The 26,202-nt window shown below is 40.0% G+C and overlaps 1 protein-coding gene across 13 annotated transcripts; it reads right to left on the reverse strand.

Moving 5' to 3' along the window:
• Positions 1–3,473: 3,473 nt before the first annotated feature.
• On the reverse strand, positions 3,474–26,202 carry LOC101789267 (zinc finger protein 84). Of its 13 annotated transcripts, none has more exons than XM_023563398.2 (6): positions 25,146–25,738; positions 24,644–24,749; positions 19,334–19,531; positions 14,488–14,614; positions 13,461–13,553; positions 3,474–9,607 (listed from the first exon to the last, which is right to left on the reverse strand). In XM_023563398.2, the coding sequence occupies exons 3-6, from the start codon at positions 19,346–19,348 to the stop codon at positions 7,626–7,628; spliced, it is 2,217 nt and encodes a 738-aa protein (XP_023419166.2). In that variant the 5' UTR covers positions 19,349–19,531; positions 24,644–24,749; positions 25,146–25,738; the 3' UTR covers positions 3,474–7,625. The 13 variants fall into 13 exon arrangements, with proteins under 13 accessions (XP_023419166.2, XP_063081451.1, XP_063081449.1 ...); XM_063225381.1 differs by having other exon boundaries at positions 19,334–21,739; XM_063225379.1 differs by having other exon boundaries at positions 19,334–21,749.

Raw genomic sequence — 26,202 nt, forward strand, 5'->3', positions numbered from 1 at the left:
CTCTTCAGTGTTCTTTCATTAAGAATAAAACATGATCGTGAGAAATAATCTTTCATTTCTGGGAGCAGCATAATCCTTGGCATGACACACATAAGGCTGTTTATTTCTATCAAGGTTTGGAGCAAGAAAAAGCTTGGTAGCAGGTTCACCCTTCACTAAAAGCATCCCTGAAGCTTAGGACATGCCATCTGGCAGACCCTGAGGGTTTGAGGTGTCTATAAGACACCACAGAGCTTATGGAACTAACACACCTCTGCTGCCTAGTGCCTCATGGTTCTTTTAGATGATTCTGATGGAAATCATGAAGCAGTAAAGTGCAGCTCTGCTAGCTGGCAGTGATGTCACCAGATGACACTATAACGCTGGATGCCAACACCTGACCAAACTGGTGACTGATTGATGCTATCATTCTTTGGTGACTTGTGCAAGACACCATAAATTGACCCCACTAGGTGCTGGTCTTTGCTATTGCCACTCACTGCCATCCAGTGCCAGTTTGTGGTCAACTGCCAGGAGATGGTCTCTGAGGGTGATCTTCATTTGCTGGTCCCTGGAGCTCTACATTCATAACAGCTCTGAATTTTTGTTTATTTCTCTTTTGAGATGATTGTTCTGTCCATTCTATTTAGGTTAAGAACCCTAGGGCTTACAGGACTTCAGAGACCAAAGTACATGACAAACAAATCACAAGTTTGTAGGATCATGGAAATAAGTCTATTTCAAAAAGGCCTGTGCTGCAGCATAGAAGGGAACCCTCCAGATAGTATGAGAGCAATACTGACCATATAGCAACTGAAGGCCTGATTGGTCCAAGTAGGTGTAGGGATTCAGAACAGCTGCAGCTGTCATGGTGGGAATAATATGGTGAGACTGAAACCAGAGAATATTCTGGGCAGCTGAGAGGGAGAGGCATTATAGAGTCCAGATCCCTCCTTCCCTGATTTTGGCCATGCCAGGGTATTCTTTCCCTTTGTCAAAAAGGCAATGGTGGGGCTGGAGGTTTAGCACAGTGGTGTAAGTGCCTGCTTTGCAAGCAGGCAGTCATGAGTTCGATCCCTGGTCCCGATAAAAAGGAAAAAGGCAAAAAAAAAAAAAAAAAAAAAAAAAAAAAGGCAATGGCAGCACCTGAAGTGGCAGGAGGCAGGGAGGGGCACCTTGACAACGGAGTTGTACTTATGTTGGTGTAAACCAGAGGTGCATGGTCACTAGATGGTCAAGGAGGCCTTAAAGCAAGTTGTTCCAGTTCGTGGCTAGGTAGGGGATGGATAACAGTCTTTAGCCAAGCAACAACCTCCCAACTTTGGCGGCATTAGAAAAACAGGAGTCAGTCACATCTTTCTCACCTCAGTTTTGCTGGAAGATTATCTTGTGGTAAATAATCATTTTGTCCATCTGTCTTTGTTACCATGACAATGCTTGAGCCCAGTAAATTATAAAGAAAAGAGGTTTGTCCTCCTCTGGAGGACCGTGCTTATGACAGTTCAAGTCCCTGGTGGGGCAGCTCTAACTAGTGAGAGTTCACAGTGAGTTATACCATGGTAGAAAACAGCAGGGGGGCAATCAGGTTTATGTGGAAGGGAAGCATGAGAGAGGAGGAGGAGGAACCAGAGGTGTCAGCTCCCTTTATACTATCCCACCCCAGTAGTCACAATCCAGTCCTGCAAGAACAAGAACTTATTCCTAGAGAAAAGCACTAATTTCTCGTAGCAGCAACACCTCTTGAAGGCCCCAACATTGTTCCACAATGCTGCAATGCGGACCAAACCTCACGAATTTTGATGGAAACAAACATGTTCAGACCATAGCACATGTGGCTCTTGAAAGATGTATGGTATATTGTTGGGTCCTTGTAAATGTGAAATGCCCAGTTACAGTGCACCAGAACTTCCCATGGAAGGCTGGGTCATGTTGGGCCCACAAGACAAACTTGGGCAATGAAAAGTAATTATGCATCATAGAATGTAAGAAATACGTCCAGGATCAAGTAGGACAAGTATTTAGGCTAGCCAAATAGGCTGTGTGAGGAACATACCTCTGTACAAGCATTCCTCTAATAGCTTCTTACCTACAGCTATCAGAGAGAGACTACAACCAGCCTAAAGAAGAGGGAAAAGCCCAAGTTCTATTAGAATTGAATCAGCTCAGCATTAGTACTGGACATTATATCCCAAATAACATTCTACAGGATACAAAATTATGCTTACAACATAAGGACTGTACTACATATACTAGGCAGTGGCTGCTGGTGCAATAGAGGTCTCTAGTAGTCTAGCAAAAGCCAGACTGAAGCCACAATTCAGGAGCAACATCCTATCATGATAGGCACCATCTTCCTGAATGGGAGAACACAAATGGGTCAAAGACCTTAACATAGTGCTATGTCCTCAAAGAACATATGGGTGTTCCCTGATCAAAGCAGCAACAGCCTCATCTATCACCACTACCAAAGACCCTCTGGAGGACCATGCTTATGACAACCCTGAATTCTGTAGGGCCAGAGGTCCAGATCCCTGAAGGAGCACATTTTTGTTGTGGGACAGAGAAGTATTCTAAATTGTTGGGTCAAGGATTTAGCTCAGTGGCACAAGTGCCTGCCTGGCAGGCTCAAGGTCATGAGTTCAATCCCCAGTATGGGAAAAAAAAAACCCACTAAAGTATAAGCTACAACATGGAAACTCTGTGCCCCTGTGTGGAGACCAGCATACCAGAAAAAGACTTGGTCTTCTGGGGTATTTGACATGGATCCTTAGGAGGTAGAGCTGTTGATAAACAGAGCAGGAACAGAGGAGGAACTCAGTTGGTCTCCTGGTTTATACTTCCGTGTAAAAATGTGATAGAAAATGGGCAGACATAGCAACTTGGGTGTGAGAAGGAATTGATGACGGGAGCGCAAACCCTCTTGGGACACCACTCCATCAGCCAGGGGTGCCAGCAGAGGTGCTGATTAAGTGTGAGAATTCAGATGATAACAGGAGAAACAGCACAACTCCAGTGGAAAAGTGAAGGAAAAGCGGGGAGAAGTGAGGGTGAAGCTATAGCTCAAACGACTCATTTCTTTGGTCTCTGCTCACTAAAAAAGGCATCAGCAGCTTTTGAATAATTAAGAAAAGGTGTGTGTAATACCAGAGATGCGGCATCCAAGTCCTTCCTCAGGGAATCCTTTGCTGCCCAGTGGCAGAGGGAGCTGTCAGCAGTCTCAACGGCTGGCTGTCCCAGTTTACCAACGATGTTAACTCACTCCCAAGGCAGCCCGCATCCTGGCTGACAAGGGATAGTCTCATGAGCAATTTGCTCCAGAGCTCCTCTGGCTTGGAATAGCCTAGTGCGATCTCACTTCTTCTACTTAATTCTTTCCTATTCATTTGTACTTGTTGCTTTCAATACATACCTAGCACTCTGAGAAACCAGAGAACCCAACTTGGCAGCCTGATTCTTCTTAGTAGGAATACTCAGGTTGTAAGTAACAAACACAATTTAAGAAAGCTGAAACAAATGTGAGAATTTATTAGATGATATTTCAAATATCTCACAGAAGAGCTCAACAGTCCAGGAATAGAAAGGGCAGAGATAAATATGGACAGGCAGACAAGGTGAACCAGACATCAACACAAAATTAGCCCTTTCTAGACAACGATTCCATGACAGATTAACTCTTGTCACTGCAGATCATGTTTCATTCCATGGGGCTGGAAATAAAGCCACCGAAAGCACCCACATTCAAAAATACTCCCAGCTTCTAAAATTATATAGAGGCCCAGCTTCTTCTAGTATATACATAGGAGACTTCTAATAGAAAACATGCAATGATTATGTTACCATAGTGACAAACACATGTTGTCATGAACAGACTTATAGTACTGGACAAGCAGTAACAAATAACAAGGGCGTTTCACTGCAGATTTGCAAAAACATGAGATGAAACTATTGAAATCTTAAGAAACTGCAAGTAGGTCACAAAGGTGAGAAAATATTCCATAGGTGGAAACATAAGGTACTTACAAATTATCAATATGCATGACATAGAAGTCCTGGCATACAAGGAGGTTACTACATTTTAAGTGCACAATAAGTCACACAGTATTTCATCATGGAAGTGTGTGAGAAGAGTTGATAATCACTATGAAAATGAAGTAAAAACAAAGGGAAAGTACACAAAATACACTAGTAGCTACACGGATGAGCCTGTGAACACTTAGGACATGGCAGATACTGCAAATGTGAAAGACTGCTGGAACTGTATCTATAGATTAACAAGCACAGAGGAATGATGACCTGGACATATACTGATGGATAATGATTAAATCACCTAGGAGGCCTCAAGTATGTATCCAAATGTTTGCAGATCTATGTCTGCTACTCAATAAAGATACTGTTACATAAAGCTGATATTCTTCCAATTTATTTCATTTCATGATTCTAAAGTATTATTCTTGAAATCAAATTTTTAAAAACATAGATTCACAGATAACCATATCAAGGCCTCAAAGAAAACCAGAGCAGAAAGGACATTAGAGACAGGTCTCAAACTCCAGAGACTGGACCTCCAAAAATCCCCGTAACTTAGTAAATGGATTACAATGGAACCATCCTTGGTGTACAATTCCAGGGGAAACCTAGTGGGGAAAAGGAAAAGAATGCTTCCTCTATTTAGCATTCCACATGGTATGCCTTGTGGTGCTCTATGAAACCACAGGGACAAATGGTCTACAACCATCTTTTTTTCAGTGTGGAGTCTGTGGTAGAAACCCATGAGAGAAACAGACACATTCCTATAGTTTATTAAGATTATTTTAAAAACAAACACCAAAGGTTTATATTTTTAGAATCTGAGCTCCTTCAGAACAAGGTATCACTCTGGGAGCCTGAAAGCCACATGGGTTCACATGAGGTGTTAAATGATACGGACTTCTCTGTGGTCTGCATATGCACACCCTACAATTGCAACCTGACTGTTACAGGTCCTTTTTTTTGGACACTGAGTAAATATGCTAGTGCAGAGGTTCTACTGTCTCCTGAAGGCTATATTAAGGTTAACTCATTAACAGTCAATGGAGTATCCTAGAATCACAATAAGCAAAATTATGACATTCTTAGATAAGACTGTTGACCCAGTCCAATATCTAATGCCTCATTTCTGTTACTAGTAAAGAAAAATCATGATGGATGGATGGGAGAAATGAGTAGAGTCACAAAGTATAACATCATCCTGTTAATGTTTGTTCATTTACAAAGGTTTGTCACCCTTATCTGGCAAAACAACTTTCAGGTATTAAGAAGAAAAGTAGGAAGTCCACAAATTTGAGTATGAATCTAAAAATTGAGAAACTAGATGCTTTAGAAATTACTATTAAAAGAAATGAACATTACTATGAGGAAAGATAGGGTTATAAATATATGGAAATACTGGTATCTTCATTTAGAACAGTGATGAACCTTTTAGAACTTTCAGTGGTACCAGCCCACTGCAGCCTGTGTCCTGTAGGTTCACAACCATTGGTTTATTCTTATTAAGAATTCCAACTTTCCAACAAAGCTGCATGCTTGTAATTAAAGGAAAAAATACTGTTGGAATCAAAGATAAAATATATCATTTTGAAAAAATTTTTGTGCATAAGAGAAATCTTGAAAAAAAATTGTGCATAAAAGAAATCTACATTTCTAAACTTTGGAATCAAGCTTAATGTCAGATTCTTGTCAGTTTCATTACAATACAAAAATGTCAACTTCAAGCACTATCACAGAGAGAAAAACTACAAAATTCTAACTTACCTAAGAGCTGCTTCATGTCTTTTAAAAGGAAAACTAACAGTAAAACAGTAGTAGGTTGCCAGCCAGTTTTCCACTTGGCTGAGGCAACAAGTAAAAGATGGTAAAACAAATATTCTTTCAAAGAAAGAAAAAGGGGAATTGTATTTCCTAACACTTGTCAGTAACCCCAAAAATACAGAAAGGCAAAACACATCCCTGAATATGTCAAGAATTTTCACATTTTTTGAGCAGTTCCTGGGACAAAGCCCATGACATTCTGCATGGTAGGCTAGCACTCTACCTCTGGGCTTCCCACTCCCCAGTCCAGTCATTTTTTAATCACAAAATTCTCAGTATTTCACATCTTCTGAAAAGTAACTTGTCAATAGTTGGTTTCTCCATCTCTAAGTTTTTACAAGGTATTTTATCAAACACCACAAAACAACAGCAGCACAATATATTCATGTATCATAGGAAATTGAAGTACAGTGCACTGTTGGGTATATAGCACTTAAGATATACACGCAAGACAAATGGGAAAGGCTCAACAAATGAGAGAATTAATTTTACAGCAAGACATCCTTTCATGTAGGTGAGTGCTAAGGAGAACATAGTTCACATACCCTTCTGCTCACTCAAACATCAATATTGCTACTGTGGTTCTAGTCTTTGAAAACTTAACAGAATTTCTCAGATTCTGTGAGTGTAGGAAACTAATAAATGTTCAACTCTTTACTAAACAGAGAGTAAAAACATATGCAAACAAATATTAAGGATAAAAGAATTGTGGTATTATTTAATCTACTTATTCAGCAACTGGTTATGAGTTTTTCTTTTCATATAATTAAAGTAGAAACAGTAGAGATAGACAATATGTCTTGACTTACCAAAAGACACTATAAGGCATACACATTTCATGCTCCCAATTACACTGTTTCAAGATTTTTTTTTTTTTTTGGTCTTTTTCGTTTCTATCGGTACCAACAATTACACTGTTTCAACTGCAAAGTGAAATCAAAATATGTAATATGTTACAATGGAAAATAAATCACAAACACTAATAGGAATTTTCTTCTTTGGATTTTTCAATGATTCAATTTATTCATGTTTTAAAACTTCACATTTCAGAGTGAACACTCATTAGCCATTTGGAATTGAGATTGAACTCATGTCTATAAGAAGAGTATTGAGTCACAATAGTTTATGCCTGTAACCCAAGCACTCAAGAGGATGAGTCAGGAGGAATGCTGTGAGTTCGAGGTCATCCTGGATGACATAGTTGATAAAAGGCCAGTTTGAACTACATAGTAACGCTTCACCTCAAAAAGACAAACCTGTATTGCTTACCCTCGTAGCATTGTTTCTACAAATAAACCGTTCCAATATGTTTGTTAGGTTTACCGGCAATATGAACTTTCCAAAATGCAGTGCAGTTAGGTCACTTAATGAAGATTCTTCCACATTTAATTTTTTCATATAATTTCATTCCTCAGGTCATTTTCTAAAGAACAATGAGCTGTCATTTCTGAATAAAAGTATAGCACACTAGCTATGCCGTGGGAAAATTTCTAATGGCTAATGAGACTGAACTCTGAAAACTTTTCTGACACAGGGTTCCTCCTTGATCTGTCCAAGAAATAAGGCTCAACTGCTTTGGAAGGTTCCTGAGACCCACTGCACTCACAGGATCTCTCTCTTCCATGCATTCTGATAGGAAAGTATGCTTGCCTACAGAAATGTGCCCTCCAACACTTCATTTAAATAATCTTAAGGTACAGTCTGACATACAACAGGATATTGACTATTATGACAAGATTTACCATAACTGCATTTTCTGAAGCAAATGAGGTGTACGTGTTAGGCTCACTTATGAACTCCTAGGACTTTGGTCCTGTGTGAGTTCTATGGTGGTTAATGAGCTGTGACTTCTGGGAAAATGCCCTCCCACACTCACTGCACTGATAAGGTTTCTCTCCTGTGTGAATCCTTTGATGGTTCACAAGTTGTGACTTTTGCGAGAAGGCTTTCCTACACTCACCGCAGCCATAAGGCCTCTCACCTGTGTGTGTCCTTTGATGCGGAATGAGGTGTGACTTCCGAGAGAAGGCTTTGCCACACTCCCTACATTTGAAGGGTTTCTCTCCTGTGTGTATTCTTCGATGGTTGATGAGACTTGACTTCTCTCTGAAGGCTTTTCTGCACTCACTGCATTCATAAGGTTTTTCTCCTGTATGAGTTCTCTGATGTCTAATTAACTCTGATTTCTCAAAGAAGGCCTTCCTACAAAGACTGCACTCATAGGGTTTCTCTCCAGTGTGAATCCTCCGATGAGTGTTTAACTGTGACTTCTGGGAAAAGGCTCTGTCACAGTCCCTGCATTCATAGGGTTTTTCTCCCGTGTGAGTCCTCTGATGAGTTGCTAGACTTGACTTCTCACCAAACGCTTTCCCACATTCAGTGCATTCATATGGTTTCTCTCCCGTGTGAGTCCTCTGATGAGATATGAGATGAGACTTCTGACAAAAAGCTTTCTCACATTCACTGCACACATAGGGTTTTTCTCCTGTATGAATTCTCTGATGATTAGTAAGACTTAACTTTTCACTGAAGGCTTTCCCACATTCACTGCACTCATAGGGTTTTTCCCCTGTGTGAGTTCTCTGATGTCTAACAAGCTGGGACTTTCTGCTAAAGGCCTTTCCACATTTACTGCATACAAAAGGCTTCTCTCCTGTGTGTGTCATCTGATGGGATATGAGGTGCGACTTCTGGGAGAACGCTTTCCCACACTGCAGACATTCATGGGGCTTCTCTCCCGTGTGGGTTCTCTGATGATTGATGAGGCTTGATCTCTCTCTGAAAGCTTTCCCACATTCCCTGCATTCATAAGGTTTCTCTCCAGTGTGAATTGTCTGATGCCTAATGAGTTCTGATTTCTCAAAGAAGGCTTTTCTGCAATCACTACATCCATAGGGCTTTGTTCCTGTGTGAGTCCTGTGATGTGTCACAAGCTGTGACTTCCTGCTAAAGGCTCGCCCACATTCCCTGCATCCAAATGGTTTCTCTCCTGTATGAATTCTCTGATGATTAATGAGATTTGACTTTTCACTGAAGGCTCTCCCACAATCACTGCATCCATAAGGCTTCTCTCCAGTGTGTGTCCTCCAATGTGATATGAGATGTGACTTCCGGGAAAATGCTTTACCACACTTACCACACTCATAGGGCTTCTCTCCTGTGTGTGTCCTCTGATGGGATGTGAGCTGTGACTTTTGAGAGAAGGCTTTCCCACACTGGCCACAGTCATAAGGTTTCTCTCCGGTATGAGTTCTGTGGTGTGTGATGAATTGTGACTTTTGGGGAAAGGTTTTCCCACATTTACCACAGCCATAAGCTATTTCTCTTATGTGTCTGCTTTGATGTTTAATGAGGCTTGATTTCTTGCTGAAACGTTTTCTACATTCACTGCATTCATAGAGTTTCTCCCCTAGACGAGTTCGGTGATAAATGACAATCTGGGATTTCTTATAGTTAATACTATCACATTTATCACACTGATAGTATTTTAACCAAGTATCCGCTTCCTGAGGCTTGGTATTGAGAAATAATTTATTGAATACATTAAAGTCATCTGACTCTCTTCTTTCACAGTCTGCTTCTGGGATAAGCAAATTTAAATTATCTTCCAAAATCAACCCATGTAAGTCACCTTCATTGTTTGATTTTCTTAAAGGAACAAAATCCACACTGAGAGTGAAATTTTTTCCAAGTGCATCCCATTCATGACATCTTTTCAAACTTCTAGGCTGGTCTTGGCTGTCCTGTTGCCATGTCACGTGATCCTCTACTTGCCAGACTTCTATAATGGAAACAGAAAACCTATTTGGCTGTGGTTCATGGAAAAAAACACTACAAATGCCATGTTGAGGATGTGACTGCTTGTTAGGGATTAGCTTCTGAGCAGAAAATAAATCAAGTATCTTCCACATATTGAAAACAAGCAGAAACTTGGCTGTGGGTAAATCTTGTCAGACTGTTAACAAACACTTATCAAAGGATATAAAACTGCATAATGAGCAATGAGGAGTACAAGAAGGAGGCAGGAGGCGGCACTGGTCCAAGGTTCTAGGATGTTCTAACCCAGCATCAACCAGGCACACAGACACTCCAGGAAACACAACTACTGCAGAAAACAGGAAAGAACTTATATTTCAGTGGAGAAGACTGAGAACAGAATATTCATAAAAAAATAAGAAAAAGCGACATTACAGTAAGGACTAGGGAGAAAATGAACAGACTGGACAGACTAAAACCACTTCAAGTTTGAAGGATAACAAGCATTTGTGTATTTTTGTCATGCTTAGGTTATATGAAAGTTTTATTTAAACTGGATCCTATGCATCTCCAACATCTATTACCAAGAAAGCACTTACTTCATGCAACACACTATCAAAATATATTCTCTGTCACGGTAACTGTCCGGGCATAGAATTTCTAAATCCAGGTGAGCACTCACTGAAAGGACCCAAGACCCAAGTTCCCATGGGGTAGAGCAGATATGGTCATTTCTCATCCATCTATTTCCACCGTCCTCACAACATAACCACTTCTTTTCATGTTATATAAGTGCTCTTCAAAAGCACTGCTTTCTAATAAAAACTAGTATTTGTGTTTTGTGAAGTCATGCAAGATAACTGGTATGTGAGAACTTCCACAGATTTCAAGGTCCATGGAAGCAATATATTTTTGGGAAATGCTTAACTCATTGTGAGTCATAAATGCCCTCATAAAGGTACAATCAGCAAGACTTGATGATGATCTGATGTGTACAGGACATGGAAAGAAAGGAATCAAAAATGATCCCTAGGTCTGAGACTGAACAATTCAGTGGATCATGGTGTTAATTACTGAGCTGGATCAGAAAGAAGTCTAGAAGTTAAACTGAGACTCCACTAGAGATTCATTAGTCTTAGAATGTATGTAAAAGCTATGAACTTAAAAATATATATATCAAGAAATATGGGAGAACTAGGCACGGTGGCACACACCTGTAATCCTAGCACTCAGAAGGCTGAGGCAAAAGGACTGTTCCAAGTTCAAGACCAGGCTACTGAGGCTGAGGCAAAAAAAATTCACATCTTCAAAGGCAGCTTGGGAAATTTAGTGAAGTCCTGTCTCAAAATTTAAAGAAAGAGTGTATGGGGGCACTTAGGGATGTAGCCCAGGTAGTGGTAGAATGTTCATGGGTTCAATAACTAGTACTGTGAGAGACACAAAGAGAGCGTGAGACAGACAAAGGAAGAAAGAAAGAGGGATAAAAAGAAAGGAAATAAAGAGAAAACAAGATGAGTTTGCCGTATGCTTGGTCATCTTTGACCTACCCCAATACCTGTCTTCCTTACTGTCTTCATTACTCTTCTTACTATAGTCTAATCTATCATATCACGTAAATTATCTTTTTTTATTCTTTTGTCGTCCGAGGGATTGAACCCGGGTCCTTCATACTGAGCTATATCCTTGGATTCTTTCTTTTCAGTACACAGTCTCACTAAACTTCTAAATTCCCAAGCTGGGCTCCAACTACCAATCCTCCTGCCTCACTGCCCTAGAGTGCTGAAATCACAGATACATGACATCATGCCCAGCCTAAATAGATGACACACCCTTCTAATTAGTTTACTGGCTTCCATTAAATGTTATACTCTGTATCAGAACTTTTAAAAGTACAAACCAGAAATTCTGCTTTTATTTAAATTACTTCAAGTAATCCTAACCATTTCTGTTGCCTACAAGTAGAGATACAATCAGTTCCTGCCCTCTACCTTTTCTTGGGCTCCCTCTATTAATTTGTGTTGGGCATCACATCTGTGATGAGCTCCTCTGGGCAGACACTCAGACAGGTGTCACAATGCCTCACTGCAGGAGCATGAGAAGCTGCTACACTGGTTCTTCTAAATAGTCTGGGCCGCTCCTATAATACAGCTGAGTGACCTCACTGGTGAGTGGAAATAAATCCATAGCCACAACAACATCTACATGCTGAATCCCAGAAATTCTTCTTGTCACACTTTGGATATGAGGATGATCTTGGGGACCTGACATACATACAATTCCAGTTTGTGTAACTAATTCTGACTTTGTACTTCTTTGCATGCTTTGCAATGAAACATGAATGCTCAACAAGTTTAAAACTACATGTATATCATTTTACTCAATCAGCTTTTGGTATCAGACCTGTGACAGCAAAAGCCAGAGAAAAATCCTCAGGTAACATGATGCATGCCATTGGCTATAAAAATCTTTGCTTAAAAAACTGCTGCAGAGAAAAACTGCAAAAAAAAAAAATACTATATGCTCCATAAATAAAGCACAGATGTGAAATCCTAAGTCTTTGCATCTGTGTGTGCAAATAAAGCTCAGGGAAAACCAACTAAAAATATTATAAACAGTGTGATCAGGTCTGGGATGAAACTTAAGAAAAGTGGGAGAACAATTAGGGCGGAGTGTTCAAGGAATAGCTCATGAGGAGTATCTTCATAGCACATAGAGCACAATCAGAAGGTTAGGCAGAGAAAAAATGTTAAATGTTTGAAAACAATAAGAAATTTTTAAACGCAGGCATCTGTCTTTCCTACCTTTAGTAGGCTGCATGCAGCAACACTGGCCATCCTGAGAATTTGCCGTACCCCAACCTAGGATAGGTGATGGGGATAAATCCCAGGAGGATAAAGGCAAGAATGTCCTCCCACAGTGCCTTAGAGAGCTCTCAGCAGCACTGAGTCCCCATGGCCCACAGCAATGCAATCTAGTCCCAATTTTCCCAATGTACTTTCAGGAACTACATCCCAGTAAGTTTCTGCACTCAGAAATATGTCCAGGATCTGTTTCTGAAGGAACCTGGAGTAAATCAGTATAAGGATTTACTTGGTTTAAGAAATCAGTGTGTGTTGGACAATTTAGAAAATCAACTATGGTGCATATTGTTTAACTTATGAAAGATTAGAATCTAACAAGTCCTGAGAAACTTAAGAAATGAGAAATCATGGACATAGTTTTCTGGGCTTTTTTTTTTTTTTTTTTTTTTGAGACAGTGGGGATGAGAGGGTCATATATAGTTCAAGCAGGCCTTGAACTCACTGTGTAGCCCAGGCTGGCCTCAAACTCATGACAAACCTCCTGCCTCAGCCTCCTTAATGTTGGAATTACAGGCATGTGCTACCAGAAAGAACAGTAGTAACAGATTACTCTTACACTTCAATGTGTCTAAACTATGGAAAAACAGCAGAACCTAGATTAAAAGGAATGGTATCTGAGAGAAATGATGGTTTCATTTTCTGTTATAGAGAGAATGAACACAAAGGCTTTGCACGGTGTTCCTAATTTGAAGAAAAACTAGAATCCCAGCATTTACAAGTAGGGATGTCTTTGACCCACGGGAAGGAGATCAAACAGGAAGCCCAACACTAGAAAAATTCTCAGGCAGACATATTTCGTTTTAAACTAAAGACGATTTTATTCATCTTTATTCGTTTAAATAAAAGACAACTAAAATTGATTTACCTGAGTAGCTGATGTCAACTGCTCTGAATCAGCACAACGGTTTAAAGATTCTGAAAAGAGATCCTAAGGCACATTTCACAGACAACACTCATCACTGCCCAGCAGAGATCAGGCCTTTTTGTCTTCCATCCGCCTGACTCTCCCACACTCACCTGAACAGTTTGAATGTTGAACTTCATCTCTGCTCCAAGGTTCTTCACCTTGCTCCAACTTGAAGATGACATCTGGTTTCATAACTATATACCCTGTTTGGGGAAAAAATCACGTAAGCTGTGGACATAAATACACAGGCTTTAGGGCCTCTAGAGGAAAAGCAAGGTTTGGCCTCAGAGTCCACTGAACAAAGCTAGGTCACAATATAACAAATAACTTGAGTCAGGATAATGGCTTCCTAATAGCCAACAAGGCCTAGAAGTCTTTAATTTCTATGATTTAAGTCCCAAACCATCCAACACTTCAAAACTCTGAAGCCAAGCTCCCAAGTTCAGCTCCAGGATCCCCAATATTAGCTGTCATTCCTAGAAAAGTTACTTTACCTGTCTTGATTTTCACACCAGGAAAAAAGGATAATCATTGTACCTACCGTATAGAACTGTCCAAAGACTATGTAGCCTTGTGATACAGCATGTGTTATACTGTAATTCATCTGCAGTATATGCCAACACCACCACCACCACCTCCACTACTACCACATAGATTCAAAGATAACCAACAACCTACAGCTGCCATTACTGGAGGGTGAGAGCCAAATTACTTTTGTGGGTGTGGCATTGGAGACTAAACTCAGGGCTTCAAGCACAACACGCAAGTACTCAACCACTGAGTTATGCTCTCAGCCTTTTGTGTTTGAGTCAGTCTCCTGAAGTCACTCAGGCGAATTTTTCATCCTCCTCCCTTAGTCCCCTAAAGAGATGAAAGTATAGGTGTGTACAACTATGCCTGGCTCCAAATACACAAAGTATTTGAAACAGAAACTATAAAGAAATTCTCCAGTTCTAAAAAGGAAAAAAAAAAAAGCAAGAAAAAGAAACTTTCCAAGTCCAAGGAACTTTGATCTCCTAAATTTCAACCCAAGTTCACCTAAAATTTGCAGAATCCTGCAGAATTAATTCACTCAAAAAACAAAAACAAAAACACTGCCATTTGGCACAACATGGTACTCACAAGAGCCTTTCTTACCCAGCGACACAAGGCTGCTATAGTTCTCCAACATGACATCCCTATACAAGTTCTTCTGGTGTGGTTCCAGGAGCTGCCACTCCTTCTGAGTAAAGTCCACAGACAAATCGTCAAATGAGAATGACTCCTGCAAGAACACAGCTATAGTAAATCTAAAACAGCACTTACTGCATTCTAGGGAAAGACAGATCAGAGCTCAGAGCCATGCTCTTTACTGTGACCTACAAAGCACCCAGATCACTACCTCTGCTGAGTGTTGGGCGATGAAAGGCCACTGTGCATCTTTCCATTCAAACATGATTCACATAAACCAAAATGGGTGGATTGTTTTCTGTGCTACTGAGAATAGAACACAGAACCTTTGCACTGATCTGCTTCTCTAGCCCAAGTCAGGTTGGGCTTTAATTTGCAATCCTCTTGCTTCAGCCTCCTCCTGTGCTTGGATTATAAGTGTGTGACACCACACCCAGCCATGACCATTTATTGTGGTACTGGTTGATTAAACCCAGGCTCTCACGCATGCTAGGCCTAGAATAGGTGACTAAATTCCTTGAACCATCACCAAAATATTTTCCTAATTCACATTTGCCAATAAATAACAAGGAGACAACAAAAGCATATTCAAAAACTGCTTATCATAAAAAGACTACATATTACATGAATTCATTTACATGCAATGTTCCAAAAAGGCAAATCATAGTAAGCAAATTAAGAGCTTCCTCAGGCAGAGCATGAGAAGAGGAACTGATTACAGTGTCACAGATTCCTACAGAGTAGTATCTTCTAAAGCCAGATTGTGCTGAGGGTTATACGATATAAATTCACTTAAAAATCACTGCATTATACATTAAATAAGTGGATCTTACTGAGGTTGTAATTACTAAAACTGATAAAAAAGATATTACTATGAATAAATTTATGTCAACATTTGACATTTTAGATGAAGTATCTATAGTCTCTGAAAACCAATGAACCCAAACTGACATAAAACTGTGAGCCAGGTGTGATGGCATATGCCTGTAATCCCAGCACTCAGGAGGCTAAGGCAGAAAGATTACTGAGGATTCAAGGCCAGCCAAGGCAACATAGTGAGTTCAAGAGCACCCAGTCTCAAAAAACAAAAAATCTGAATTGATCTGGTAACTGTTAAAGAACTGACAGTTTAAAAACTTCCTTCAAGATCTAGATGGCTTCAGTAATAAATTCTTCCAATCATTTAAGGGACAAATAAAACGATCTTACACAAATTCTTTTAGAAAAATAAAAGTACAAATCTCAATCATTTTATAAGGCCAGCAGACCCCTGATACCAAACCTGATGAGGACATAAGAAGGGAGCTTTCAGGAAAATAACAAAGACTCAAAATGCCTAACTAGCCATGCATGGTGATGCACACCTCTGATACCAGCACTCAGAAGGTTGAGACAGGAGAATCACCTCAAGCCAGTTTGAGGCCAATTTAGGCTAGATAGTGAGTTCAAAGCCAGCTTGGGATTCATAGCAAGACTGTCTCAAAAAGTAAAACAAAACAAAAACAAAGCCTGACAAAAATAGCAACATCCAAGCACATCAGAAGTCCCACCTCTTCAGATGACTTGGGAAGATCATCTGAGACAAGCAACTAAGACCAGCCTGGGGAAAATAGTAAGATCGTGTCTCAAAAATAAAACATATTAGCAAAATGATCCAGACCATATGAAAAAACATCATGGTCTAATGAAATGAGTTTTCTTTTTGTAAAGCAAGCTAAATTCAATATTCAAAAATCAACATAAACCAGGCATGGTGGTGCATGCCTGTAATCCCAGCACTCAGGAAACTGCGGCAGGAAGATCACTGAGAGTTCAAGGCCAGCCTGCACCACATAGCAAGACCTTGTCACAAAACAATACAAAACAAAACAAAACAAAAGTTTAACATAATTAACCACATAATGTAATAAAGGAGAAAAATGTGGTTATCATTTTTGTTTCAGAAAGGATCTTATCATGTAGTTCAGGCTGGCCTTGAACTCTGTAGCCCAGGCTAGCCTCAAATCCACAGCAATCATCCTGCCTCAACCTTCCCAGTGTTGGGATTATAGGTGTGAGCTACCACACTCTGCCTAATCATTTCAAGAGGTGCATAAAAGATAGGTGATAAAATGCCACTAACAGACTAGCTGTCAGAAGAAATGCAATCTGCTAACCCTAAACCACAGATCACCTACTTCAAGCTCCAGCCTGAGCGGTAAAATGATGCTGTCTGAGGTCTGAAGAATAGTATCTATTGGACTGCTTGGTAGTTACTGATATGTCTGTCCCCACGATGCCCAACACTGTAACCCTAGCTGGACACATCAAAGGCAGCTGGGAAATGACTTTTAAATTTATTTTAACTAATTTAAATTTCAAGTTCACATGCAACTAATAATAGAATCACACTGCTGTGAGGTCAAAAATGTATATGGTGTTTGTCCTAAGTTCTGAGGACCAGTCCAAGTGGCAGGAGTACCTTCTTATTCACAGCAGCCCTTCTGGGTTGATGCTAAGAAGGTGATGCTGACTGCTCCAAGTCATGTCAGAATAAGAACAATTGTACCAGGAAGACAATCCATGTGACGAGAGGGTAGAGCTTTGAGCCAGCTGATATCAGCCCAATTTCCAGGGTGGGGAGGGCCTGGAGAGTGAGTTCAGTCACACAGTTCAATCAATCATGCCTACCACTAAAGCCTAACAAAGACCCTGACACCAAGTGTTGGCAGCTTCCTGACTGGTAAACACATCACTGTATCCCAGGAACATGATGTATCCTTTTCCATGGTGACAGGACATGGAAGCTCCACATTCAGGACCCTCCCAGTCTCTTACCACTGCATCTCTTCATCTGACTGATCATATTTGTAACCTCTATAATAAAACAACTATTAAATACAGTGCTATCCTGAGTTTTCCAAATTACCTACTTCTAGTAAATTATCCAACCAGAGAAATCACAAGATTGCCCTGAATTTCTAGCCAAATGGTCCAAAGTGCAGATGACCTGGAGATCCCTAAACCTGCCTCACAACTGAAGTGTGATGCAGTCCTGTCGGGGTCTGTACCTGCAAACTGCGGTCAGCAGCACACCTGAGCTGCCATATAGCCTGGTTATTCTAGACAGAGCAGGTAAAAGCAAGTCAAGACACTCCCTAACTTTTCCTCTACCCCACATTGCCCTAGAGGTCCAGGCCAGTATATAAAACACAAGGAAAGAATGCCAATACTTAAAGAAAATGTGAAGCTGTCCAAACAGCAGGACTACGGAAAAAAACAAAAAGACCCAGAAAACTACTAGCATAATGATGGATACTATTCCTTGCTGGCACCCAGAACCAACAATCAGGCAGTCTCCTAAGGATGAGGGGCAATGTAGAACCTTCAACTTCACTAGTGAATTTTTCATACTAGTTTCGTTTCTTTGGTTTTTTGTTTTGTATGGTTTGGTTTGGGGTTTTGGTCTTTTTGTGGCAGGATTTCAGTACAGGTTGGGCTGGCCTTGAACTTACTTTGTAGCCCAGGCTGGCCTCAAACTCAGCAATCCTCCTATCTTGGCCTCCCAAGTGCTGGGATATGAGGGTATATTACCATGCTCAACTCCCATAAGCGTTTTGATACCAATATAATCTCAATACCAAAACCCACTAAAGTTCATTATAAAAAAAGAAAACAAACAGCCAGCATACACATGAACATTAATATGAAACTGTAAACTACACTGAGCAATATATAAAGAAAATATATAAACACTAACTTGGAGTTTCACCAGTACTTCAAAGTTAAGTTTAACAATTAAAATATCAATCATATTCAGACTGAAGAGAAAAACAATCTTTTATTAACAAATTAATAAAAAGAAAAATGTATGATCATCTCAACCTGATGCAGATAATGCACTGGATAACAGCGCAGCATTTGTCAATGGAGGAAAGTACATCACAAGAATCACAACAGCAAAGTCTAATTCATAGATCTTTTAAAAGATGGGTTGGATTTTTTCAAAATAAAAATGAGACATTATAAGGAAGAAATATAAAAGCATGAAAAAGAATGAATTAACAAAGTAAAAATTCAGAAGGACAGTATGGTATTGCACACCTGTAATCCTGACACTAGGGAAGATGAGGCACGAGGATTGCTACAAGTTTGAAGCCAGCCTGGGCTACAAAGCGTTCAAGTCAGCAAAACCTTGTCTCAAAAAGACAACAACAACAACAACAAAAAAAAAAAATCAGAAGGAAGAAAAAATAAAATGCTGGTATGGTAGCCCATTATTGTAGTTCCAGCTACTCCAAAAGCTTAAATAGGGGATCATCTGAGCCTATACTTTTTAAGAAAAGCTTGGCACCATAATGAGACCTTATCTCAAAAAATAAAAGTTCTGCTCTGGCATTCTACCTTTGGGTCACAATGTTTCTTTTATCACTGATAAAATGATATCACTCATTGGAAGATTTCATTCGAGGAGAAAAAAATGAATACTTAATGCTCAAGATTTATTTATTTACTATGGGCAATCAGTTTGCTTCTTTCTTCAAACTGTGCAACTCAAACATATTTCAAAAATGTGAGAACCAAGTTTGCAGCTCAAATGCAATGCAATAATCACACAGGATACTATGATTTTCATGTAGTATTTAAACTTTAAGAACTTTCTGAGGTCCTATAATTACTGTATCATTGTTCCAAATTCACCCCAATCCTGATAATCTGGTCTGACATTATTTTCCCAATTTCTTAACTTCTCATATACTTTTCTTTTTTACTGGAACATTTATTTATCTCTACTAATCCCCTGTATAATGATGAGGAAGAACAACCAACTTACTTGTAATGTGGTCATTTCTGTTGCCTGCACAAGATGATTAGCAAATATGAGATGTGCTGTATTCTGGGTCTCTTCTGCTTCTTCCCCTAAGATGTGAGGTGAGGTCTTAGCTAGGTCTTCTCCACTGTGGATGAATTTTTGGTCCCAGGAACCCCGTTCTCATCTCACGTAAGCAGGCTTACTTGTAAGAACCCAGATCTGTGGGCATAGGACAAATACCTTCAACTGGTATGTTTGCATCACACTCAAATCTTTTCCTCCCTTGCCAGGGACCTTGGAATTTATGATCATCTAAAGCCAGGGTGGACTTACTATATAATTAAAACTGGCCTTTCAGGAACAGAAGCAAGACACAATAAAATACAACCCAAATCCCTACTTCTGTAAACCGAGAAACAATTACCACAAATAATTCTATGATTTATTCCATATTTACAGTGGGCTGTATTCTATATTTAATAAGTGTTATGAAGAAAAAGTACCAAGTTTATTTTAAGCCAATTAAATTTTTCAAAGCTTATATGATTTAGGGGCTGGGGATTTAGCTCAGCGGCATAAGCGCCTGCCTTGCAAGCAGGCAGTCGTGAGTTCGATCCCTGGTACCGATAAAAATGAAAAAGACAAAAAAAAAAAAAAAAAGCTTACATGATTTGATTTAAAAGATCTGAGTTTCAGTCAACTTTTTTCCTTTATTGCCTTTTTTTTTTTCATTCAGACTGACATTCGTATTGAAAAGAAAAACAATATACTAGACACAGGCCCTTCTTATAGGACTATATCCTTGCCACCACCACTCCCCCTTTTTTTGAGAGTCTTGCTAAATTGCCCAGGCTGGGCTCAAGCTTGTCATCCACCTCCCTCAGCCTCCTATAATGCTGGAATTATAGGAATACACTACTGTACCGAGCTTTGGTTATGTGGTTTTTGGCAAAAATAAACAAAATTTCACTTTTCTGAGCATAAGATACCTACTAAAATCTATATCCTTCCTATTTTTGTTTGCCAGCTTTATCTATTTCTAAACAACTTTATCTATTTCTAAAGGAAATAAGGTTTGTTTTTTTTTTTTTTTTACCGGTACCAGGGATCGAACTCATGACCACACGCTTGCAAGGCAGGTGCTTATGCCGCTGAGTTAAATCCCCAGCCCCAGGAAATAAGATTTGAATCTTCTATATGATTATACTTGGTCAGTTCTTCCTTATAATTCTGTGGATATGTGGACTATGTACTTAGGGCCAACTTACTAAAGGATTACTTTTTCCTCTGTATGTAATGACACTCCAAACCTCAAATGCTTTCTGCCTTAAAATCTGTTTCATCTAGGATAAAGCTGGCAACATGAGCATCCTTTTAGTATTTGTCCCAAGTAGCAGCCACCATGCACCTGCACTTAAAATTAAGCTTCATTATGTTTATCTCTTAGAAGCAGCTCAGAGCTCAAATTTGTTTTTGATCCAAAGTAATAACCTGTCTTTGCCTCACAAATTCTATATACTCATAGTTATTGTGGTTACTACACCATTTACTATTCTTTTTCCTCTTTTCTTGCCTCCTAATCTTCTTTGTTTTTGTTAAAATGGTGATAATAAAGTGGACCTCAGAGTGGGATCTGGAGGGGAAAATGACATAGTTTACAGTGAGGTGACTGGTGCCTTATAACAACTGTAACAGATAGGTAATACAGCAAGTACTTTTATCATCATACACATCACAAATACTTTAACACAATAGCCATTTTACAGAGAGATAATTTGAAAACTAGTAATTTAGTGTGCCCATGATACACGGCTATTAAGAAACAAAACTGTGTTATTTCTTTTCCTGCTGTGTGCAAGGTATTTGCTAACAAAACCATTGTAATGTCCTTTGTGTATTTATACATAGACATGCACACACAACACAAATTCTAGAATTAGCTCTCATTTCCATGTACATACTCTGCCACTGATGCCAGAATAACAACAAATAAAGATCAGCCTCTCTAACCCATTATCATCTTAAAGAGTACCACTTAACCAAGTTCTTCCCTTAGAAGCCTTTTTGTGATCCAAATCTCAGTGCTATCTTAGAAACATACAGCAAGGTTTCTCCCAGTTATACAAATAACATTTTTGTAGCCTAGATTTTGATAATATCTGCACTTTAAAACAGCCAGTAGCATAATCATCATTTGAAAAATACTTAACAGTAATAATTATAAAACTAAAACACCATGGTAGATTGATAACTGGTAGTCAACTTACAATACCAGCTGAACTGAATCAGCATGGTGCTGAATGCGGATGGCCACCTGAGGACTGCTGCCAGCACAGAAAGGAGACCTGGAGAGTAGTGTTGTTGTTTGGTGCTGCTGGTGCTCCTGTTGCCATGGGTTCTCCTGGAGGAGCTTGTCGAGCTTCCTTCCTGATATGAACTTAGGGTGAGAACATCATCGGAAGAGCTAGGTATCTTGTTGCTGAGAATGACTACTGTTCACTTTGGGGAAGCTCTAGTCCTTGTGTTGAGCACTACTTCCTGGCTCTGGAGAGGAAGATGTGCACTGCTCAATCTCCAGGAGAAGGGTGGCTTCCTGATATGAACTTCGCTGTTCTCATCGTTAGAGGAGCTAGGGATCTTGTTGTCACTGAGGATAGCTGTGGTACTTTTCTGGGAAGCCCTGATCCTTATATTGAGCATTGCTTCTTGGCTCCAGTGAACCCTCAACCTACTGGCACAGATCCTTCACCCTGCTGGCACAGACTTTCTAGCTTCTACTGCTGACCTTGGGGCCTTCCTGCTGCAGATCTGTGAAACACTCTCATGAGTGATTGCCAAGGGCTCTAGGCCTCTAGTTGGATGTGTAGGAGGCACTATCATGGGCTCTAGGTCTTGAGCTGAACTCAAGCAGGATATTGCCATAGGATCCAGGCCCCTGACTGGATTCTCTAGGACTTTAGTATGTAGACAGATTTCCTGAACTTTCTTTGTATTTGACTCTTGGGATGATTATCATAAATAATACTATAAATTATGTGTCCTGTATTGTCTTGTCCTCCTTGCAATCCCTGAGTACAACAAACACTTATAACATTTTCAAATGTATACAAGGTAAATAAGAAGTCTTACTGCTAATCTCACTACCTCATATACATCTTATTACTTTAAGATAATACTTAAGAGATGCTGGAAGCTATTCTGATATAGTAAATGTGCTCAGTGGCAGATGCTATAATCCCATCATTCTGGGGCTGAGGCAGGAAGACTGAAAGTACAACCCCAACCTGGGCAACTTAATGACTAAGATCCTATCTCAAAATAAAGAACTGGGGGGCCAGGGATATAGCTTAGTAACCCAGCACCTGCCCGGCAAGTATGAGTTCCTGAGTTTGATTCCCCATATAGAATAAATACCATACCAGAATAAATAAGCTGGTAATGTAGCTCAGTATGAAGACCCTGGGTTCAATCCCTAGTATCAAGAAAAGAAAAAAACAAAAACCAAAAAAGCCAGAACTATACAGTCACTGTCTTACTTTTTCTCATTACTGAGAAAATACACTCAATGCCCCAGGTTAAAGGAGGAAAGGTCTATTTTGGCTCACAGTTTGTAGAGGTTTCAGTCTATAGTCAGCTGGCTCCAAGCCAGGCTGGTATGGCAGCATAGTACAGAGGAGAAAGAGTTCACAGAAGGCAGCAAAAGCAACCAGCAGCCCTTAAGGCAGGTAGCACTCTCATCCAGGGTGGGGCACCATAAACCTACCCAGAACTATGAAAAACCAATCAGTGTACTAATTTAGTAATCACACACCCTTGATCTCAGTATCACGCACTAGATCAAGACACCTCTGAAAAGCCCAATCCATGATGACATGACTCTTTCGAAGGAACGCCTAGACACAAGCCATAACAATCACACTGAAAAGCAAGGAGTTTTTTTCTATATGACATAAAAAAAATCTCTGCTGGGCATGGTGGCACACGCTTGTAATCCTAAGACTCTGGGAGGCTGAAGCAAGAGAATCCAAATTCAAGCCCAGCCTTGACAACTTAACTTAGCAAATTGGCAAGACTTTATGTCAAAATTTTAACATGGGTGTGAGAGATTGCTAGAGATACAGTTCACTGAGAAAGACCTGAGTTCAATCTCCACTACTTCAAAAATTGAAAGAATTATAGAAGGAGGAAAAGAAGAAGTAAAAGAAAAAATATTCTGGGGTCATAAACATGTCTAGAGCATCACCAGCTTTTTCTTTCTTTTTCATAGTGCAAAGGAGTAAACCTTGAGCGTGTACACACTACCCAAGCACTCTACTATTGAACTATATCTAAAGCTCTATAGCTTTCTTGAACACAACAATAAAAAGCTAGAAAATAGGCAGCATGGGGTGTGTACCTTTTAATTCCAGCTACTCAGGGTGCTCACGCAAGAGGATTACAAATCTAGAGATTTTTTTTTCCAGTTTTTCAAGACAGAATCTCAGTATGTAGTTCAGACTGACATTGGATTCACTATGTTGCCCAGGCTAGCCTTGAATTTGAGGTAATCCTCCTGCCTCAGCCTCCCAAGTGTTGAGAACACAGGTGTGTACCACCATCCCCAGCATGTAGGGAATTTAGCAAAACCTTGCCTCAAAAAGTCTAGAGATGTAATTCCTGGGTTTTATTCCAACTACCACCAAAACCATAAAAAAAACAACAAAAACAAGTATATACATACATATATATTACATATATATTTACATACAAATAAAACATACACAAAAGACCAAAAAGTATCTACAAATGTCATTCCATTTGTATTATTTTTTCGTTTCATCTCACAGAAGGAAAAATATGGTACTATAAACAATAAAACTTTAGCATTCAAAATATTTACTACAACAAATAGCCAAATTCACAGTATAACTCTAAAATTTCTTTTATAATCTACTTGGTGATCATCTGGGCATAACACATTCCTTTTGAGATCCTCTCTCAAAAACAAGCACCACCTCAAGGTGTTACATTTCAGTGAAAACTTGTCAAGAGGAAAGATTTATGTGGAAACAAGGGAGATTTATTGCACAGAACACCAGCGGTTGAGAATCTCAGGTGAAACAAATGTGATAAAACAATCAGCATAGTTTAAAAATATTTTTGATGCTTTTAGGTTTGTTACTAAGAACACTTATGCCTGACTTCACTAAACAACTGTTTCTGGAAGTTGAGCCCTGAGGCAAATGCCCTGGATTGTCTTCTGTTCAGGCTCACAGGGCCCCACAGCAAACAGAAACCCAAGTCCTTACCATACAATTTGGCCTATTTTAACTTTGTTGTTTTGTATTTTACCTTGGCAGGTTTCTGTACAGCACTGTAGCTCTCCTAGAAACGAGTTTTTCAATTTATCTTCAGAAGAAAAAGAAAACTTTCACTCACATCCCAATGTTCAACTTATCTTCAGATTCCACAGAATATTTGAGAAGAGCAGAGAATAAAAACATTTACTTTGTAGCTGTCAGATGTTAAACACTCTACATTTTGGTGGGGGGGGGGGGTGTCTGTAGTGAGGATTGAATCTAGGGGTAGAGACCAAGCACTCTACTATTGAACTATATCTAAAGCTCTATAGCTTTGTGAGTTTCATTCCCAGTTTTTTTGTTTTTTAATACAGGGGCTTATTAAGTTGCCCAGGTGGAACTCAAATCTCCTTCAATGCTGAGATTTACAGGTGTGCACCATCACACTGAGTTCCCTTTTTTAAAAACATACTAACACCCAGCAAAGAAAACCAGTAAAATGTAATAGATTGGGCCATTTCCAACATCTGTAACAAATTCTGGAAGTGCCATACCTGGACCCCTGGACTTATGATGTTCTCCCCAGAACCTGTGACCACATTACTTTGCAGGACTACAGTTTGGAGTGTGCAAAGGCTTCCAGTGTTCCCGTTTACATTTTGAATACAGCTGCAACACAGTTCCTTCCAGAACTGATGACTACAGGATAGTTTAAACATAAACCCAAGAGAGAAAGATGTCATTAGGAACCAGGTGAAAAAAGTCTCCAGGTGAGCTTAAACTTTAAATATTTCAAGTTAAGAAACGATAATAATAATGCAATATAATGAATGTAAGCAGCATATTCCTAATTTTTTAAAGGAAATATGAAAAGGTAAAATTCATTTAAAAACACACGTATTTTGACAAAGAGGATGGTACCAAATGCTGTGAAACCTCCTGTCACTGCATCATAAGTGACGTCTATTTTAATCTGTTCATGAAAGTGCTGCACACTAAACACATTTTAATTGTCCCAACAGGCAACAGTATAATTCTGCTTTTTAAATTAAGGCCTTAACCTACGAGAAAAAAAAAAAAAAAAGTGTCAGATCAACACCAAGTGGTTGAAACGAAGTAAAAAAGTAACATGAAATAAACTACGTTTTAACATCAAAATGCTTTCCCCATTTTCCGCATTCAGGCCTACGCTGGCTCCAGCCAGGTTTATTAGCTTTTTGGTCGCACAACCGGGAGGGAGCACGAGGCAGCTGCGCGGCCCGCGGACCCAGGAGAGCACCGAGCCCCGCTGGGCCACAACTTGCCATCCGTCACCCTGACCCGCCGCCAAGCGGTGCCTCGCAGTTCGGCCTCAGCCAGAACCTCACTGCCACCCTTGGGCAGCCCCGCAGCCAGAACCTCACTGCCACCCTTGGGCAGCCCCGCCCGCCAAACGAGAGGCGTTCGCAAACAGGCTGACCCGAACCCCAACCCGCACCCGCAACCGGACAAGCTCACCAGCGGGATGGAAGACAAAGACCCGGACAGCCGCGTGCGCGCGCGTGACAGAAGAAAGGCGCCTAGGAACTACAGCTCCCGGCGCTCCCAGAGGCGTCGCGGCCGGATGACGCG

This window comes from Cavia porcellus, unplaced genomic scaffold (assembly GCF_034190915.1).
Source record: "Cavia porcellus strain 051 isolate PalLab524CR breed Dunkin Hartley unplaced genomic scaffold, mCavPor4.1 scaffold_16, whole genome shotgun sequence".
Taxonomy (NCBI): domain Eukaryota; kingdom Metazoa; phylum Chordata; class Mammalia; order Rodentia; family Caviidae; genus Cavia; species Cavia porcellus.

Coding starts and splice junctions, on each gene's coding strand:
- LOC101789267 (XM_013148514.3), bottom strand. Junction 13,554..14,487: donor TAGCAGCCTTGTGTCGCTGG/GTAAGAAAGGCT, acceptor TTCCCCAAACAG/GGTATATAGTTATGAAACCA. Junction 9,608..13,460: donor TCAACATTCAAACTGTTCAG/GTGAGTGTGGGA, acceptor TTTCCATTATAG/AAGTCTGGCAAGTAGAGGAT.